This window comes from Tigriopus californicus, chromosome 2 (assembly GCF_007210705.1).
Source record: "Tigriopus californicus strain San Diego chromosome 2, Tcal_SD_v2.1, whole genome shotgun sequence".
Classification (NCBI taxonomy): domain Eukaryota; kingdom Metazoa; phylum Arthropoda; class Copepoda; order Harpacticoida; family Harpacticidae; genus Tigriopus; species Tigriopus californicus.
Window position 1 is genome coordinate 5,512,083 of NC_081441.1, and position 20,171 is coordinate 5,532,253.

The 20,171-nt window shown below is 46.9% G+C and overlaps 5 protein-coding genes across 6 annotated transcripts; 3 read left to right on the forward strand and 2 right to left on the reverse strand.

Moving 5' to 3' along the window:
- Positions 1-3,213: 3,213 nt before the first annotated feature.
- LOC131892704 (tumor suppressor candidate 3-like) lies at positions 3,214-5,051 on the forward strand. The gene is made up of 3 exons (XM_059242533.1): positions 3,214-3,883; positions 3,984-4,379; positions 4,484-5,051. The coding sequence occupies exons 1-3, from the start codon at positions 3,485-3,487 to the stop codon at positions 4,703-4,705; spliced, it is 1,017 nt and encodes a 338-aa protein (XP_059098516.1). The 5' UTR covers positions 3,214-3,484; the 3' UTR covers positions 4,706-5,051.
- LOC131892702 (asparagine--tRNA ligase, cytoplasmic-like) lies at positions 5,046-8,760 on the reverse strand. Of its 2 annotated transcripts, none has more exons than XM_059242532.1 (8): positions 8,497-8,760; positions 7,226-7,459; positions 6,606-6,985; positions 6,311-6,508; positions 6,000-6,242; positions 5,745-5,923; positions 5,507-5,668; positions 5,046-5,426 (listed from the first exon to the last, which is right to left on the reverse strand). In XM_059242532.1, the coding sequence occupies exons 2-8, from the start codon at positions 7,446-7,448 to the stop codon at positions 5,096-5,098; spliced, it is 1,716 nt and encodes a 571-aa protein (XP_059098515.1). In that variant the 5' UTR covers positions 7,449-7,459; positions 8,497-8,760; the 3' UTR covers positions 5,046-5,095. The 2 variants fall into 2 exon arrangements, with proteins under 2 accessions (XP_059098515.1, XP_059098514.1); XM_059242531.1 differs by lacking the exon at positions 8,497-8,760 and adding an exon at positions 7,705-8,429.
- A 3,151-nt stretch (positions 8,761-11,911) lies between these two features.
- Positions 11,912-13,786, forward strand: LOC131893244 (guanine nucleotide-binding protein-like 3 homolog). Its single transcript, XM_059243220.1, has one exon. It carries the CDS (start codon positions 12,022-12,024, stop codon positions 13,732-13,734), a length of 1,713 nt encoding a protein of 570 aa, XP_059099203.1. The 5' UTR covers positions 11,912-12,021; the 3' UTR covers positions 13,735-13,786.
- Positions 13,787-14,210: 424 nt separating this feature from the next.
- LOC131893142 (uncharacterized) lies at positions 14,211-15,310 on the forward strand. Its single transcript, XM_059243089.1, has 2 exons — positions 14,211-14,690; positions 14,767-15,310. The coding sequence occupies exons 1-2, from the start codon at positions 14,350-14,352 to the stop codon at positions 15,221-15,223; spliced, it is 798 nt and encodes a 265-aa protein (XP_059099072.1). The 5' UTR covers positions 14,211-14,349; the 3' UTR covers positions 15,224-15,310.
- On the reverse strand, positions 15,251-19,627 carry LOC131893141 (RNA helicase Mov10l1-like; the record flags this gene model as incomplete). The annotated part of the gene is given in 6 exon segments (XM_059243088.1): positions 15,251-15,625; positions 15,687-17,222; positions 17,307-18,559; positions 18,622-18,762; positions 18,829-19,050; positions 19,133-19,627. Coding segments are annotated over 6 exon segments (3,882 nt in total). The 3' UTR covers positions 15,251-15,322.
- Positions 19,628-20,171: the final 544 nt, after the last annotated feature.

The following is a 20,171-nucleotide window of genomic DNA, read 5'->3' on the forward strand; positions in this document are numbered from 1 at the left end:
GGCGTCAAGATAAATGGAACACACAGGCATTAGGTTAACTCTTACATAGTTGGCAAATTGATACGAGAATGAGGCATCAATTTTCAATTACAGCCAAATTTCAGCCAATCTCGTTTTCCGCTCAAAAAGCAGGAGTCACAAACGATGTTCGTTTAGAAATGCGTGACAGCTATGTCTCGCATGAACAGTGAACAAGCAAGGTTATGATCTTGATAATGATTCAAGCTGGTTGATTGTCCAAATGGTCCAAGATTGTTTTTTTTTGGTCTGATTTGATCAGTGTGTTTTACTCCTTTCGATCGAGCTAGCGTTTGTGTGGTCATTAGAGGGCGGATTTGAAAGTTATGCTTTTAGCGATAAACTTTCCTTTTGATGTGATTAAAAAGACAATAAGTGAAGAACTTGGTGACAATGTTAGGAACGAATTTGATATTTTTCCCCCTGTTAGATGTAACTCCTCGTTTTTGATGGTTATGCTTGCAAAAAGTACAGCATCATGATCATGTGAAAGCATTTCATTGTTGCTCATCAAACATTCAATTGTTGGTGTTGCTTCTTGCTATGGAAGCTTGATTATAACTGAGCGTATTTCTGTTTTTCATTTCTTAGTCCTAAATAAAACTTCGTTTTGAAAGGATTTTTAAAATTTACAGACTATAGAAAACGTGCTTTTAGTTTCACTGATGTTTAAATTTTTGAAAGTAATGAGCTCAGTCACATCTCCTTGAACTCACATGAAAGTGCTGTGTAGCTGACAATGTGGTTTTCCTGGTAAAAAATGAGAAAAAGGGTGGCAATTGAACAAAATGTCATGAAAAAGCTGTTTTCGGATAAAACATCGAATTGTGTACAAAAATGAATAAATCACAAACGGCCTTACAACTTCAGGCTCTCGTTGTATTTCTGGAATTTTAAATCTATTTTATAAATGTTATTAACTTTAGATAATTACCATCAGTACGGTAGGAATATGATAAAAAATGAATAACTTCAGCCAAAATTGATAACTGCTTGGCGTAGTAGTAAAACGTATCAGTAAAAGTTAAAATTGCCCAGCTCTGTCAATGGGGAATGTGCAGCAAAGGAAATTCAAGAGAAATGTAGTGCGGCAAAATTGAGTGAGTTGTGCTCCAAAACCCAAAAGCATGTTTTTTATGCAATTCTGTCATTGTACTAAGCTCTTGATTCCATAACTGAATCTTGTTTACTTTAACAAGCAGGGAAACTTAAATCAATTCAGTTCATGCCCGGTACAGGTTGACTGTAATTTTTGTCTTCCTCAAAATGCTCAATGTCAGGGTTGCAGCGCTACATTTTTCTTGAATTTCCTTCACTGCACATGCCCTCTGTTGATCTAGTTTCAGGTCCGGTCCCTTCATTGCTTGATTGTTATTCCAACTTTGGGTGTGCCTTTCTGAAGCAACTGCATGTTCTTCCTCAAAATGCTCAATGTCAGGGTTGCAGCGCTACATTTTTCTTGAATTTCCTTCACTGCACATCTCCTCTGTTGATCTAGTTTCAGGTCCGGTCCCTTCATTGCTTGATTGTTATTCCAACTTTGGGTGTGCTATTCTGAAGCAACTGCATGTTATTTTGCATTGTGCATACATCAATACATTACTTGTCAATTGTCGATTTAAACAATGTAGTATAAATCTTAGCATTGAAGAAAGACAGTCCATGGCCACAGAACGAAGAATCTTTTACATTCAACTATTTGTGGCCTTCCAAGCGGACCATGGGATCCATGGGATCTCTCTAGTACAATGAACTTGATCTCATGAATTGAGAACAAGTTCAAAAAGAGAGCTTAATTTTATGGGGATAAACTTGAATTGGCAATATCTCTGTGTGCAAAAACTTACAATCGCAAATATACGTGAGGTGTTCGCGAATCTCAATAGAAATTTAGCAACAAGTTTGGTTCCTTTCTAAGAGCAATCGATGCTTCCAATTGAAGGCGAAGAGTCCTTAAGGTGTCCTTAAGGAACGTGTGTAACATATGAGATTACAAAGATTCAATTTCCACCTCTTGAAATGAATATTAGCCCGAGATTTCAAGTCTCCGTTCCCCACCCCATTTCAACGGGGGTTTCGAAGTTTCGAACTCGCCGCGCAAGACCGTGTCACGACACGACTCACAATCACAGTGCTCACGATCCCTCACCATGCTTCGAGCTAAAGGAACAGGGTTGCCATGTTCAAGAGAACTAAAATAGCCAAACTGAGATTTCAATTTAGCCTAATGTAGCCATTCTAATACAATAAAAAAGTCTAGACTAATGGACATAATAATAAGTTTTATTATCCCAAAAAGTACATATATTATGTATTTGACTCAGGTAAAGACTCAGGTAAAGAATTGTTTGAAGTCCCTAGAAAAAATGTTAAGAATGTAGAAGTTGCTGTTATGTCCAGCACTTATACTGATTCTAAAACAGTCTATGATCAAATTTAGCCCAAATTTAGCCATTTAGCCACTTCAAATTGTTATAGCGACAAGGGTCTCAATTTAGCCCAAATCGAAGAAATTTGGCTATGAATTTAGCCATCTGGCAACCATGTAAAGGAACTGACGTTGCTCAGGCCTTCATGCCCCTGTGGGCTGAGCCATGGCTGAGCTTGGCGAACTGGCCTCTGCCACTAGTCCACGTCGTGGATTTGCAAGTACACTTACGGCGGTAGGCCGGTAAAGATGGCCCATGCTCCTGTACACGTACCGCGTGATGCTCTGAGCCGGCCGTGAAAGGTTGACAGTCAACTACCCAGCCGGTCCGGATCAACATGTCATAGTGACCAGTGGGTCGCTCAACGGACTTTTCTTGCTAGAGCATGTCGCGACAAATTTATAGACAGACAATAGTGTTTTTAGCATTGTATTTTTAATGTTTTTTTGACATTATTCAATCATCTTACCTTTTCTTTCGTTATTTTTCTCAATAGGATTGCATAACAAAAACTTATGAGGGCACGACCCAAGCCTTATATACTTATCGTTGTGTGAGCCTCAGATGGGGGTGGTGGCAAATGGATCATGTGGTACAATGTCCTAGCTATTTGGGGTTGATTTGTTTTTTTTTCTTCCAGCTTTCTTATGGCCCCCATGGGTTGGCTTAACCTCGAATTTCACTAGCCAGGCAGTGTCGGTTGTGCGTGGTCACCCTGACCAAGAGCTCTCTTGAGTCTCCATGCTGGCTGGGCATGCTGGGCATTCTAGGGTCCATTGGGTTCATTCGTTTCATAGATTGACATTAATGCCAGCCTAGCACAAAGTTGGTTCGTGTAGTTCGTGTGGTCGCCTTGGTTGGTGATTGGATTCCTCAAGTGCCATCCAAGCCATCCAAGCCACTCCGGGAGGAACCGGACCAGCCTCTACTCGCACCCAGGCAGGCAGGATCAATCCCTTCCGTCCGCATCCCGCATCCCGCAACCCGCATTCCGCAACCCGCATCCCGCATCCGGATCGGCTTTCTAGCACCTCAGGATGATGAGGAGCCATCCGTCGGGTGTCCGATGGACCCTGGCTGTCCTAGGTCTGGTGTGGTTGTTAGCCGTGGTGCCGTTAGCCATCGGCCAGACCAAGAAGAAGGAATCCGGCAAGAGCCTGGACGAGAAGGTCTCCCAGTTGATGGACTTGTCGGCCAAGCGTTCCGTGATCCGCCTCAACGGCAACAAGTTCCGGGACTTGGTACGCAACGCGCCGCGCAACTACTCCATGGTGGTCATGTTCACGGCCTTGTCGGCGCAACGGCAGTGCGCCATCTGCAAGCAGGCCCACGACGAGTTTCAACTGGTGGCCAACTCCTACCGCTACTCGCAGTTCTACTCCAACAAGCTCTTCTTCGCCATGGTCGACTTTGACGAGGGGCCCGACGTGTTCACGGTAAGGAATGATCTGCTCATACTCAGGCGGATACCACCCTCTTCACGGTCCGTATTATGTGAGCCTCTCGTTTAATGGGAGTGGCACTCGTCGATTTTAGATCATGAAGCTGAATTCCGCCCCCGTGTTCATGCATTTCCCGGCCAAAGGTAAGCCCAAGAAGACCGACACCATGGACATTCAACGCGTGGGGTTCTTATCCGAGTCCGTGGCCAAGTGGATCAATGAGCGCACCGACATCAACATTCGCGTGTTCCGCCCGCCCAACTACACGGGCACGGTGGCCTTGCTCATGTTGTTCGCCTTGGTGGCCGGACTCTTGTACTTTCGTCGTAACAATCTCGAGTTCCTCTACAACAAGACCGCTTGGGGCTTGATCGCGTTGGTGTTCGTGTTCGCCATGTGCAGTGGACAGATGTGGAACCACATTCGCGGACCTCCGTTAATTCACAAGACGCCCAACGGCAACGTGGCCTACATCCACGGCTCTTCTCAGGTAAGCAGATCCCTTATCTCGCCCGTCCTCCATTGGTGACTCGATTCATGAAACAAAATCCCGCATGAGCTTGACACGTGTCGGATGTTTTGTTCCATTTTCAGGGCCAATTCGTGGTCGAGACGTATTTCGTGATGGTTCTCTACGCCGCTATCGTGACCGGGATGATCTTGCTCACGGATGCGGCTGATGGCAAGGGGGATGTGGGCAAGAGGAAGATTTTGGCCATGGTGGGTTTGGCCCTCTTGGCCTTTTTCTTCTCGCTGATCTTGTCCATTTTCCGGTCGAAAGCCGGCGGCTATCCTTATAGCTTCCTGCTCAAGTAACGAGAGATGCACTGGACCTTGATACTAAATGTGTGCGCGTGGTTCTTGGGGTCCAGGTATCGCGTGGTTTGCCTCCAGCATTTACCGGCTAACATCAAAATTGTGCGATCGTTGTGTGGCCGGTCACAAAGATTGTTAATTTTTAGTTTGTTCCTTGGCTCTACCCTCAAAGGGTCATACCTCGACCACAATCAATCAATCAATCAATAGGCGCGTGTTGTTATGAGTTGCCCTTCTCCTTCGCCCATGGCGCGATTTTCTCCAGTGCCCATTTGATCTACTTTTGTTACTTCTTTGTGTGACTATTATTTTCAAACACACAAATAAACACACCGTTGGGAACATTCATAGCTCTTGTTTGTTGTAATTTCGTCCCGAATAGAACGTCAGCTACGGCTGGCATCGTCCGGTGAAACGAGGGTACAAGCACACTTCTCGAATGTGATACCGGTTGAGGAGCCAACAAATGAACCTCTCCACGCCCAAACCGTATCCACCGTGTTCGCAAGTGCCAAATTTTCGCTGATCAGTGTACCAATAGTAGGGGGCCGGGTCCAATCCCTCTTTTTCGTAGGCCTTCATCAACTCCTCTTGATTATCCATACGCATGGAGCCTCCGACGATCTCTCCCACGTTGGGCATTAAAATATCCACAGATTCGGTGTAGTACGGATCGTCCTTGTGCTTTTGCATGTAAAACGATTTGATGTGCGCGGGAAAGCTAAAGAAGATAGGTTTGAAAGTCAAGTCTGACTTGGTCCAAGGGGAAATTCACTCCACGACGTTCGACTTATTAGGTACCTATGCAACATGATGGGCTCGCCAATCTTGTCGGTCATCAAACGCTCAGGGCTCTCCGGGATATCTTCACCCACTTCGTAGAAAGTCCCATCCTCTTTGCGGACGTTGTTATCCTTCAACCATTGAATGGCATCTACATATTTCATTCGACGGAAAGGCTTCCTAAAATAACGACCCAAAAACGACCCAAAAGTCATGAGCAACGTATTCCCAGAAAGAGTCTTGCGTCAAAACTCACTTGGGGGCCTTGAAGTCAGGGTTGAGTTCATGAACTAGATGGCCATGGGGAGACTTGAGAACCCGATCCACGACGTCCGTCACCAAATCTTCCAAACGATCCAAGAGGTCGGTGAAGTTGATGAAAGGGCATTCGGCCTCCAAATGCGTGTACTCGGCCAAATGCCGTCGGGTTCGAGACTAAACGAAAACAAACCAAGTTAGTATGCATCAATGTGATACAAAAAAATAATTAAGATTGATTGAGCTTGCTTACTTGTTCTGCACGATAAGATTGAGCAAAACAGAAGACATCGCCCATGGCTGGCATCACGGTCTCCAGATAGAGCTGGGACGACTGCGTCAAATAGGCCTTTTCACCGTAGTAATCTAACTCGAACAAAGTGGCCCCACCCTCAACTTGGGTTTGGACCAAGGTAGGTGGTGTGGCTTCAAAATAGCCCCGGTCAAAGAAGTGGTCTCGGAAGCATTGGACAATCACTGAGCGCATCTTTAACACCTAGCAAATCAGGGAGAAAGTGACTTTTGTAGCACAAGTTTCCATAAAACTTGGAAGGTATGACATACCTTGGAGGTATTCTCCCCACGGATCATAATGTGACGGTTATCCAATTGCACATCCGGCAGAGAATCCTCGTTCAAGAGAGCATCAGCTCCACCGGGTGGGGCGCTTCCAATCAATTCCCAGTAATCGGCGTTCAATTCGTGTCCTCCTGGAGCCGTCTTGCCCTCGGGAACAGGACACAATGTGCCTTTGATGGCAATCTGTTCCGTCAAAAAGGAATCCAAATGGAAATGTCCATCACTACTTGGCTCTTATTGCTTGCCATTTGGGCATGGTCTCAAGATATGCAGCACTTACCGTGGACTCGGTGCTCAACATGACTGCGTCGTAGGTCTGGCAGAGGTCGCCGTTCAAAACACATTGCAAGAAGCCCGTTCCATCACGAAGGGTGATGAAGATCAAGTTCTTGCCTTGTCGGCGGAGCCGGTGCACCCATCCGTAGACCAAAACACGTTGCTCACGCAGAGGCTCTAGGCTCCGAATCTTGGCCCTAACGGGCTTGGGCAGGGACATATCTTCAGTGATGGTGACCTTTTTGGCCTCCTCGGCCTTCTTTCGTTGGGCTTCTACGGCTTCGGCGTCTTTTTTCGCCTTCTCGGCCGCTTTCCTCACGTCTTGTTGCCAGAGCTTGGTCATCTTCTTGATTTGAGACTTGGCCACCACATCATACAACTTGCCTGAAAATAATTTCATTCCTCTCCCGTTAGTGAGACACACGTTACACTTAACTTCGGACTTTTATCACATTTCCCAAATTTCTCTCATCAAGGTTAATGGGTCAACTTTAGGTCTTGGGCACGATCCTTCGGTGGCATTTGGATGCTTTTGATGAAAAAGGTGAACGGTTCCTACGATACGAAATTTTCTCTCGTGGCCGTTGACCTGGAGTATTTTACTGGGCAAAGCAAAAGTGTTACCTTCCTTGGCCGCCTCGGAATCGGGCTTGGCATCTTGGTAAATGATGGGGAAGGGCTCACGACCAAATCGCTTCATGGCTTGCATGATGGTCTGATAAGGGACCTTGAAGGTGCCCTCACCCAGTTCATCGGACCCACGCTGCTCCGAGGTATAGATGGCCTCCGTCAACGAGGTCTGGGCCAATTGGTCTTGGGCCTCTTGGACCCTAGTTTCGGCAGCCATGATCGCGGTGTCTGCAAAGGTTTTGAAACTATTCAGGTCACATTCCAGACGAAGTAATCAAATCACACGAAAAGCGAAAGACATCGGCCAATTAAACACGAGAGGGTGATCAATCATGCATAGGCATGAAGCAACTCAAACTAAATCAGGGAAGCGGATTCGAGTCCCGGTTTTTGACGGGTGTGTCCGAATGCGGGTCAAGTTCAAGTCAGATCGGATCGGGTGGGACAACCCTCGCAAAACATCTACCACCTACCGGTCACCGAGCTCGACGATCCCAGGCTCAGATCGTAGCCGCTCAACACTTGAGCCACCCGAGGCTGATGCCAGACCGTATCATACCACCGTTGGAGGTGGGGCCTGAGCTCGGCCGATAGGTCTAGATCGGCCGGGGGGTGGCTGAACAAAAGGTGGAGACAAGCAAAGACACTGAAATCGGCTAAAGTCAGGCCATGGCCCACCCAGAAAGTGCGACTCCGGAGATGCTGATCCAATCGCGTTAATTCACGGCTGAGACGATCTAATCCCGTTCGCCGCACCTCCAGACTCATCACCTGGCTCGATATCAAACCCAAGTGGTGGTACACGCCTTGCGCTACGCCGGGCCACAACTCCGACTCGCAATAGAACATCCAGCCCAAGACCTGAGCTCGATCCAGCGGATCCGACCCGCCCCGAAGTTCCTCCGAAGCGAAATAATACGCAATGGCCTGGCTCTCATCCAAAGTGCGCTCGACGGGCGAACCCGCCGTCCCAGTATGGGGGGGCACCACCAAGGCCGGAACACGGCCGGCCGGAAAGCGGGCCCGGAATTCGGGTGGCTGATCGGTAACACCCCAAGTGAAATCGGGGACGAGTTGGAGTGGCGGCGCCTCCGGCGAATAAGCTCGCGCCAGTTCGATCTTGAGAGCGCGGACATTGTTGGGATAAGTATAGAGTAAGGCCGTGGGGTGGGTCATGGTTCGTGAGAGGACCCGCCAAAGATGAATGAAAGATGATGAGTGCCCTCGAGGATCGAGGATCGAGGATCAGGGGATCGAGGTATTACCTTCACTGAATCTGGGTAGCGGTCCGATGAGAGCAATCAATCCGGCGACACACTTCGTCCCAACGATGAACTCGGAGAAGATGGGCACTTGTATTCGTCGAAGGTGCGTCCTTCCGTACTCAGTGACGACTCACTCGGTCGCTGACAAAGAGAGAGATCGCGACCACTGGAAGAGAGAGACTTACTAAATAAAGGGACCCAAGGTTGGTTGATGCTCGTGAGGAGAGTGAGGAGAGTGAGGACTGAGGAAATTGGCCAGGCCAAGCAGTAACAAATCCGAATGACAACAAGATCAGCTTTGCCAAGACTATCTGATTCATAGCACCGGATTAGCCCATCAAAATATCGAAATTCGGACAGAGAGGAGGCACAAGAGTCCGCCGGAGTTGCACTCCCCGTTCATTCAGTCACCATGGATGATACCGTGGATACCACGGAAAAGAGTATTTAGTCCAGGAACTTTCTTCAACGCATTGAACGGAGAAGGACCGCAGAAATGATAAATGCGAAACATTTATTCGATCTATTGTGTCCGTCTGAATTCCCTCACTTCTATTCTAAATGCTACCCTACACCCTCATCATTGACAGAAGACCAAAGAAATCTAGTGTTTTTTTTGGATAATGCCAAAAAGACCAATGAACATATTCAAGTTTGCTGTATGAAAAATTGGTTGGCAATTATAGAAATATGCAAAATCGCCACTACCGCTACCAACACCACCACCACCAGCCCAAGTCCGTGCGAATGCAAATTAGCTGAATTTGCCAATTTTGATGGTAAAAATACCGCAAGGGCAACGCTGGTCCAGATGCGTAGAGGTGGATCGCAAAGTTGCCGACATGGGTTGATGAAATTTTCTTTGCAACTGGCTAGGAAAAGGACCACTCAAAAAGGCTGGTTTACAAATTTTAACCATAAGATAACCTAAAACTGAGGATTTGAGGAGAAATTGAATATTCCCTAAAAAAACAAAATGAAGAGTAAAATTACATATACCTCGTTTTTTAGCAATGTGTCCATTTCTAGCGATAACTAGTTGAGCATCTTGTCCTTAGAATGTATGTCTTGGTTTGTATTGATAACTGAAAGGTAACGCGTTACTTTTTGAGTAATGTAACCCTAATGCGTTACCTTTTTTTGCAAACGTCACACTATTGGTAACAGAAAGGGTTTGCAGAATGGGGATGCAGAGGGAGTTATTTATGGTCATTAACAAGATTATTTGATGAAGATTAGAATGCTGAAAAGAATACAATAATCATTCTTATGACCTTAATAAATCTTAATTCTGTCTGGGAATGTCAATTCATTGATCTTTTCCTCTAAAATTAAACTTTTTGTCCATGTCACTAGTTCTTGGAGGGCATACTCAATTGTCATTACTATTTCAAACTCATTTGAATATGTGCTATGGTACAGTGCTCTTCCAGGCCAAAGGGACAAAAGACAATGAGATTAAATATCGATGGGTTTCTGAGCTCAAAACTGGAATTTCATAAAACATGTCGCCAGATGTACCCTTATGTGTTTGGGCAGGGACTCTATAGAGAGGAAACGACACGGATTTCCCCTCACCGCCAACTTAGGCCATTGCGTTGAATCAAGACATTAACTCCAGTACGAATAAAACAAGATTATCCATACTGCATAGTACATTAAGGTGTTTTTAATTAAATAATGATCTCCTTGATATACAACTCCGTCCATATGCTAAATATTTCTGAATTAATCTTGAAAGTCAGAAGAATAAATGAACATCAAATTAATCACAAACAATCAAATTATTTTTCGATTGAAATTGGTGAAATATTGCGTAAAATTGGCTCAAAACACACATAGATAGTGAGAGTCATAGTCAAGAGTCATTTTATTAATTGATGGGTAATGTACACTGACAAAATATTAAAAAATGTATGGAATAAGCAATAAAAGTGCATGTACATAAATGTTAACATATTAGAATATCTTGGATGGACAATTGATAATTTTGTCTAAACCCACACATTTGACAAAAAACATCAGGCCGCATTGGTGAGAAAGGAATCTTTTTGTAAAGTGTAGATTTTTACTTATTAGGAAGTTTGCATAAAAGGCAGGCATTATTTAAGGGGCACAGAGAAATATCAAAGTCCAGTAGACAAGATCTCAATTTGCAATTTGGACTCCAATAAATTGTTTTTCTAGCAAAAGCATCCAAAATAGTCAAATAAAACAGGTGCCATATCTCTTAAAATTATTATTTCATGATTGTAAAGCATCCAAATGAGTTTAAAGAACAATACGTAGCTCAGAGCTACAGTATGTCTACTTTTGGATTGAGGGCCATTCCTAGAGTGAGAACCATAGTTTCATAACAAATGCGTCAAATTACTTGAAATTTGGTCAAGATGTGTCTGAAGTAATTTTCTAGAAATAATATTTTTTGACAAAAGAGAATTTATTGATTGTGTTTTGAGCAAATTTTTGTTTTATCAAGAAAACCTAATTAGCACTTTTCAGTTGTTGTACTTTAAGACATGTTTAAAGTCATTTCAAGTTTATCTGAATGCCTGGTTTTAAGCACATACCATCAATGGTTACGAAAATGATATTAGTCACATATTTTGTTCAATGATTACGCCAATAACTGACATTCAAAACTTTCAGCGACAAAAGTTTAGGCCTTACTTGGCGGGAAAGGTTTGGTGATCACAAAAAGGTGACGTTTCCTTGCTTTAGTGTCCTTGGTTTGGGCTGCAAGAATATGGTAACAATCATTATTATGAGTTACAACCAATGCCGTTGAGATTTTGTTGCCAAATGCATTGATCTTTTTTCTTGCTATTTTCCATATGTCATATTAATCTTGTTATTGATTTAGAGAGAGAATTGCTCCTAACCCCTAACGACGAACATTCATAGGTCAAGATAAATTAAAGCGGCTCTAAGAATTCAAATTACTCATTTTAAACGAGTTAGGAAAGTTGACAACGAGATAAATAATTTTGACTTGAGCGGTTTCAAAAAAAAAATCCACACACAAATTGTTCATACGTGTTTTTCGAATGGGATTAAAACATCACTTGAGATCATTCACGTGTAAAAATGAACAGTAGGAGAAAGATGGAAACCATCATGGGACATTTTTCTGCCTATCCCTACATTGACGCGTGGTGAAATTATCTTAGTAGAGGTGACGATAAATATAGTAAGTCAGTAGTATCGTAATATTCCCCGGTCAACTGAATTTGGCTCATTTTAGGAACATAACTCCGCCTGTGGATCTGAGTTTACCTGGTGGTCTAGTGCCAGGACATCTAATAATGGACAAAATGTGATCGATCGCATGATCTTATCCGCTCATCACTCCAAGCAGTCACTCTATGATTAAGCTGAGAATGGATCGGTTGTAAAGGTCGTAAACAATAATACAGCTGATGGTATCCAACGTGGTTAAGATCAGCAGTTCACTGAGCCAAGAAGTAAAGGAAGGATCTCGAGTTGGACCGGATTTCTCCTTGGACCTACGGCATCCTCATCAAGATGGTGAGCCAGTTCATCAAGAAGCGGAGCAAGCGGATTCCGACCGCCATTCGAGCCAAAGCCGAGAAGAAGGTGCGCGAACACAATCGGAAACTCAAGAAGGAGAAACGACTCCGTCCGGGGGGATTCAAGAACAAGGCCAAGAAAGATCCGGGCATTCCCAACGACTGTCCCTTCAAGGAGGCCATTCTTCAAGATGTGGCCGAAGCTCGCCGTCGCAAACAGGAGGAGAAGGATCAAAGACGTCAAATTTTGCGGCAACGGCGGGTCGATGGGCAAGGTGGGAGCCTTGGGGCCGACAATCTCACTGATCTGGTCCAGCAGGCCCAACTTAAGGCCGGACAACACCAAGACCGTGAGGCAGGCCACGGCTCGGAGGAGGAGGAGGAGGAGGAGGAAGGTGCGGCCGATGGGCTGGGTGAGCGCTCGGCCAAGGCCTTCTACAAGGAATTCGCCAAAGTGGTAGATGCGGCCGATGTCATCTTGCAAGTGCTGGACGCCCGGGATCCCTTGGGCACGCGAAACGCCTCAGCCGAGCAGAAGATCCGAGACCAGGGAAGCCGTAAACGACTCGTGCTCGTGCTGAACAAGGCCGATTTGGTGCCCAAGGACAACCTCGAGGCTTGGATCCGCTATCTTCGTCGGGAGTATCCCACCATTGCCTTCAAATCGTCCACTCAGAATCAAGGCCACAACCTCGGCCAGTCCAAATTGAAGATCAAGCCCAGCACGATCGATCAATTGCAGACCTCCAAGAGCGTGGGCAGTGACACGCTCATGGCCCTGTTGGCCAACTATTGCCGCAACAAAGACGTCAAGACCGCCATCCGCGTGGGCGTGATCGGCTATCCCAACGTGGGCAAGAGCTCGCTCATCAACAGTCTCAAACGGAGTCGGGCTTGTCATGTGGGCAACACGCCCGGCGTGACTAAGGTCGTGCAAGAAATCCAGATCGACAGCAAGGTCAAGCTCTTGGACAGTCCGGGCATGATCCTAGCCGCTAAAGGTCAGGACAGCGCCGTCCAGAACGCGCTCCGAAATGCCATTAAAGTGGAGGAATTAGCCGACCCCGTCACCCCGGTGACCGCCATCTTGCAGCGATGCGAGAAGCGCTACATGCAGTTGACTTACAACGTGGGCGACTACCAGGATGCGCACACCTTCCTCAACTTGGTGGCCTTGTCGTTGGGCAAACTCAAGAAAGGCGGCGTGCCCGACCACGTAATGGCTGCTCGGATGGTGCTCCAGGATTGGCACAATGGCAAGATCAAATATTTCACCCACCCACCCGAATTGCCCACCGACGTGCATTTGGGCGCTGAAGTGGTGGACGGATTTGCCGCCGAATTCAGTCTTGACCAACTCGAGACCGTGGAGCAGGCTGACATGGAGGCTCTGCCCGAGGTGCTGGCTTCGGAAGCCATGCACGTAGATCTGGCCACGCCCCTTCAAACTAGTGCTGACGAAGAAGCCTCCCACGGGCCACTGGCTCGAGTCGCCGTTATCAAGTCGCCTAGTCTGGCCCAGACCAAGAAGGCCAAGATTCTGGCTAAGTTGCCGCAGAAGAAAGTCCCCAAGAGTGTCGAAGAGCCACAGAACCTGAAGAAATTGCAAAAGCTGCGGGAAAAGAAGGCCAAGAAAGACCGTAAACGACGAGATCGCGTTTCCATGGAACTGTCCCAGGGCCTTGATTCGGCTCTTTCCACGTTTTAAGTTTTGCCTTTCCCCACTGAAATTCTGAATTAGATCCATTCATCCTTGCAGACTTACTTGTCCAGTTCTTTTAAGCGGCCAGAGTGCAGAAAAGAGAGCGCTAATTTTTTTCCACAGAGAGGAATGTCCTCATTTTGTGCCGGATCTTATTAGAATTAAGTATGTTACTTTTTAAATTGACCGCTCGGAAGATTACTTTCCTTGGCGGTGCACATGGGCTTCTTCGGGCATGAAATAGAAACGTCGTATTTGGCCACACTGTCCGACCAATTAGACAAATAATGATAAACGTTATTCTCCACCGATTTGTTGGCGGTGCTCATTTTTAAATTTGTGACGAACTGTTAGAATGGTTTGGAGAGAGACTTTAAGGGTTATTAATATCGTGTAAGGTTAGATTGGGTCAGGTTAGGTTAGGTTTGATTAGGTCAGGTTAAGATTAAAAGAAATAGGACCGCCAACTAATCGGTGGAGAATAACGTTTACCACAAATAATCGACCTCACTCGCCCAGGTTGGTTTCCCCAACAAGTTCTGCCCTGCCCCATTTCTTTGGTCCCATTCTTTACTAAACTCTCTGACTTGGCGGGTGTGTCTGTCGTATGGTCACGTGAAGATGACTTTGACGAATTTCTCGGTGTCCGAAAACATGTTTTGGCGGTTTCAATGCTTTTCCCACATCTTCTTTCTGTTCTCGGCCATTGTGTTCATCAGCGTGTCATCCGGAATCACGCAGATCAGCGAGGAATGCCTCCGCTTGCCCGTGGAGAATTGCACGCTAACCACCCTTACACCGGCCAAAGCGTCGACAGAGGCTCGTCGTACCTTGGATGTGCTAACTTCCCGTCGATGTCGGGCCTATGCCAGATCTATCGCCTCTAGTACACTGGTCTGTCTTTACGGACTCTCCTTGGCCCTATATTCCACATTTAGCCTAATCATCAACGCTTCTTGCGGGTACGTACTCAATCCAAGGGACGCCCGCTGTTCACGGCAATCATGGATATCTTCACCATTTTTCTCCTGGGCTTAGATTCGTCCGACGTATGGTCAAGTTCCATTTGGCTTTCAACGTGGTCGAGGGCGTTTTGGCATTGGCTAATTTGGTAGCGATCAGCATATTCGATTTTGCCGTGCACTCCTATACGGTTTTATTGCAATATGTTCAAGCCGAGGCTGACTCGACGACTTTGAAGACCTCGCCTTTTGATCCTTGCGCCCGAGACCTAGAACATATCTTGGTACAGACTTGCATGCCTTGCGTGATCGTGTTCCTGGTCATCAACATTCTGATCCATGCGTGCAATCCCATTGTGATCAACCACTTGACGGGCTTCAACGTAGATTTCCGACGTTTGGTCACCTCTCGGGTGATCATTCCGGAACTGGACTTTCCCGATGCGAGCCGACCACGCTTGCCCTCCCATCGACATTTCCCTAGCTCGCCCATCATTATGGACAATCGTTTGCAGCGTGGCATTTTTGATTGATATGGAAAAACCTGGCCTTTACCAACGTGAATGGTCCTAAATAATATATTCTTTTAGGCTTGACAAGCTCAAAACGTTGAAAGGGTTCATAGTCGCATTTCAAATGTCACATAAACTTAACGGGAGATCACAGCCTTGGTAAGCACGTTGGACGCAACAATACTTAAGAAATTGGAACCACGTTTCGTCCAAGGCTAACAAATGAGGATCGCCCAGGACAATGAGTAAACTTTGCGCTCGAGTCATAGCCACATTGAAGCGCTTTTCAGATTGAAGGAACCCCAATCCTTGAAGAATATCGAACTCCACGCCGTCGTCCGCATCGCTCATGTCTGCCGATCGCACTGTGGTAATGATGATTACAGGCATCTCTTGACCCTGGAACTCTTCCACGCTACCAATCTAGGAAATCAATAAACATGAAAAAAAAAAGAGATGGACAAAATTTTGAAAATACCCTCACCCGTGGCAAGTCCAATTCCAGACTGGTGAGCAAATGCCGCACTTTTTCCACTTGTTTTCGGTACGGCGCAATCACGCCCAATTCGGTTGGATTCACTTTGCCTTCACCATACATAAGTCGTACGAATTTCGACGTTTGAAAGGCTTCCACAGGGTTGAACCAACTCGGACAATCGCCTTCCTGACAGTTAAAGCCCTTGATCCCGTGGAAAATGATCGGGATGTCTGGATTAGGCAGGAATGACATTCCTATGAAACGATTGCGCAGGGCCAATTCGCCTTGAGCAGACAGTTCAGAGTCGTAAAACAATTTGGACGACATATGTATAATAGCGTCATGAGAGCGGTAGTTTCGGACTAGTTTCGTTACTAAAACCGGGTCATATCCTCCGTGATCCTTGAATTTTTCAGAGTCTCTAGCGTAGATCTTGGCCGTAGTGATTCGCTCCAAGAATGATTGTTCAAGCCCGAATATCTTGGCGAGTTTGGATTGAAGAACTGGACCCAACTGCTTGGGATCTCCCGCCAAAACAAGCTGTGCCTTTTGACTTTGAGAAACTAGTCCGAAGGCGATCATTGTCTCGGGTTCGGTCAAATGACCAGCTTCGTCAATAAAGCAATGAGTGAAATGGCCGCCTCTGATGCCCAATTTGTAAAGACCGCCGGCCGAACTACACGTGGAGATGACGATCCGATGTCGGATCACTCGCGATAAGACCGTGGTGTCTTGACTTTTGAAGCAGAGGGCCTTGATCTTGTCCGGAATAGAGTCTTCGCTTCGCTGAAAAGCGTTCAATCGGGCCAGATCGCCGACTTGAAGGACTTTTGATAGCCAAAGGCGTTCTGCAACTAAGTCGGCCGAAGAGTTGGAGGGCGTGGCCACTAGAATGCGAGAATCGGGACGCTTCAAGAAGATCTGGAGAATAGCTTCAACAAGAGTGACGGTTTTGCCCGTACCGGGTGGCCCATAAATAATGTAAGGCAATGGTCTGGCCTCCCCCAAGAGGATCCGTCGAACGGCTTTTCTTTGCTCCTGATTCAAGTTTGAATTCACCCACGGATTTTTTCTCCTTTTGGCACCGCGTCTTTTCCGGGCAGTGTAAGGTGGGAAGGTCCCCGGTTGTGGAATGGGTGGTGGTTGCACAGTAAATCGATGGGGGAGAGTACGGGTAATCATGGCGGCATATTTTTGGTAGTCGAAGTCGAGCCGATCTTTGACGACTGGAAGGGTAAAATCCGGGTTAACCTCTTGGACCTCATGGACCTCGGGGATCGAAGTGGATATTTTCTGGCCGAAAAGACGCTCTGCCACCGAGGATCGTTTCTTTTTCTTTATTTTCTTCTCAGATGGCGACGGCGTGAGTGACAAGGAGGCCTCACATTGATCCGAAATCGATTGCAGTGAACACACGGATGAGTTGGATTCAATGTTTAAAACAGATGAGGAGGGATACACTTTTTGACGGATGATCCGCTTGGCTTTCAGCGCATTCTCATTCAATGATTGGTCCGCCACTTGCGCAGGAAGGAGACAAACCTAATACAAACGAAAAAAAGCAATATGCGAGATTTCAACTAAGACAGGATCCCAACCATGTATTTGAATGTATCTCATTTGTACCTTTTCAGGAAACAGGATGTTCGCACCTGATGTTGCGAGAGCCATTTCCACGGCCTGATGCATTCTTCGGAAGCCCGAGCGATTGAACTGAAACGACACCTCATACGCTTCTCCACCGTATGTGGAGTGAAAATGTTCGGTGAAGAGGAGCAAAACGCTCTTGGATCGTACCTCTTGGATGCACCCTTCATAGAAAATCTCATTACCGGGGGCCCTTTGAACGAGCCTCAGGACGGCGCTATCTCCAATCATGAGACTCGGTCGCTTTTCCGCCAAGCCCGGGACTTCCAAGGACAAATAAGGTCCAGCGTGAAAGAGAACAGCATCCTGAAGATCATAGCGACGAATTTGTTGCCACAATGCAATCTCTTCCAGATAGATGAGGGACGAGAACTTGAGTTTGTAGTTCCCCAGGCATAGCTGATCATTGAGGGCAGGATATAGACGCGAGAGCCTCTCGGGTTGGCCTCCAGCATCCAGAACATCCCGCCACAAATGAGACGGGATCTCGTATTGAGGTAGGTAGTTCTTATTGTAAGTGGCCTTAGGTTTGTATACCGATTTTCGCCCAGGAATGTAGCCACTCTGATTTTGCCACATTCCCGCAGCCTCGCCATTGCGATTGTATTGATGACGAAAACGTTCCCCATTCGGTACAACGTTAGCACCGCGCATGATCTCACTGATCTTGGTATGTCCCACACAAAATTTGAGCTCGGTACCCACACAAAAGTCCCCGTCAAAGTGCAGGGATATTAATTGTTCCTGTCGCCCTAGAACACGTCCGTGGCACTCCAATTTCAACACTAGTGATCCATTATCCGGTACCACAATGGGCAGACAGGATCGATCCAAAGCACTCAGATCCACGTTTGGACCGGCTTCCACCTGAAGGAGAGTCTGATTCACATTCCCCCGATTTTCAACCGGGATTTCCACATTCACAACATTCCCCGAATCGATTGCACCCAAGTCCAGTTGATCGGGGGTGAAGATTCCATTCTGGGCTTTGAGTCGTTCTTGACGAAATTTGCGTTGACTCGGATGGGCTAGATTTTCAAAGACTAGTCTTTTGGCGCGAAGTCCATCGCCGTTGACCTGGGGTACGACCCGATGGGCTCGCCAATTGGCATATTTATTGTTTGGACCCGGCTGGCATTCCACGGCCTGAAACCGAACCTCGTCGCCCCGGCGAGGTCGATATGACGTTGGACATGAGCTTTGGTTAAAGAATACATCACCCGACAACAGACCTAGAACGATCACTCACTCTCACTAACACGGTAGGGGATATTCATTGAACAACCCAACTCACCTCGATCGTCACTGGTCCAGTAACTTTGAATGGAACCGGGCCCTTCAAGCGTTCGCAAAGGACGAGCCGCTTGAATGGGTAAATCTCCGGCCTTAGTCATGTCCACCTGGTCCAGGTTAAGATCCACCGACAACAAATCCCCTGGATCACCGACAAAATGCTATAGTTTAAAAAAGCCATCTAATATTCTCATGATGAGAGTCTTACCCGTCCAGGGGACGTAATGCAAGCCCAACGATGATAGGGGGACATTGATGGACCGACTATGATCTAATCCCAGATTGAGGGCGATCTGACCGGCTCGAATCGACTCGACACTCGCCAGAGAGCGGACCAAGCCCGTGCTGGCATCTAACAAGTCCAGCTTCTCGTGCAGATCCTCCACCAAAAGCTCCGTCTCACTCGGACCCATGATCCAATCCTCGGTGGCTAAGATGACAGAGCCAGGACAACGTTAGTCTAGCTCAGGCCGAAACGCTTTGACATGGCCCCAAGGGCTCCACTCACTCACCTTGCGATGAGCTCGGCGGCCAAGCATCCGAGACTTGACGAACTTTGGGCGCTTCATGCTCATGCATGACCACCACCTGGGCTCGGACCTGCCAATCCACACCCAACGCTTCTTGGCCCCGCCCATGGATCATCTTCGGTGAGAGTGTCTTGGGCCAATAAAAGTGCCCATCAATCAAGAAAGAGTCCGCATCCTCGCGGGTAATCCGACCCGTTACCCAACGGCTACTCAAAGGTTCAAGGGCCACGGGCAAATCCTCCCACCTCAAACCCGCGTCATTCGGATCCGTGTCTGCTGAGCTTTGGGATGAGTGACGAGCGCGGTGATCTGGTGGTGGCGGGTGAGCCGAAGGTCCCATCAGGAGGTCATCCGCGTCATATTGAGGCGGAACGGAGCCCAGGAGCCAGGATTGGATCTGACTCCACATATTGGTCGGCGGAGATAATGCCTCGCACTCCAGTCAATCCACCCACCCCAATAGGTCCCAGCCAGTCGTTGGGGAATGGGAGTGGCGGGAGGCCAGATAGATCAATTAGGAGGTGAACCTGAAGAACCGAACGGACGAACGGACGGACGAGAGTTGACGGTGTGGCATCCTCATTAAAGAGCGAGTGTGTGTGGGCAGGTTGCGTGGGTTTGTTATGATCTAGACGGAGGAAAGTAGGGTGGCTGGATGGCATGCTAATCCAGGACAGACAGTCAAAGCGGCCATCTTGGTCCGGCAAATTCAATACCAATTTAACATCTAAGGCATCATTTTGAGCTGTTTTTAGGCCAAGGGATTCTTCTAGGGTTTAGTTTTTGTTGATTTGAATGACAATAGCGGACCCTGGAGTTGGCCTACCTAAACCTTTCGAGTCACTCCTGCCGCTGGCCTAGCCGGACAGATATCGACGCTAGTCCTTGAGCGCTTGTGTTAAGAGAGACGAAAATCTGTTATTAATAGACTTCAATTTCCCCATGTGGCCAAGTGGACAGATTTCAATAGCTTTGGATGCTGACAATCAAGTCGAGGTGGTACCAAAATGGCCAGGTTTTT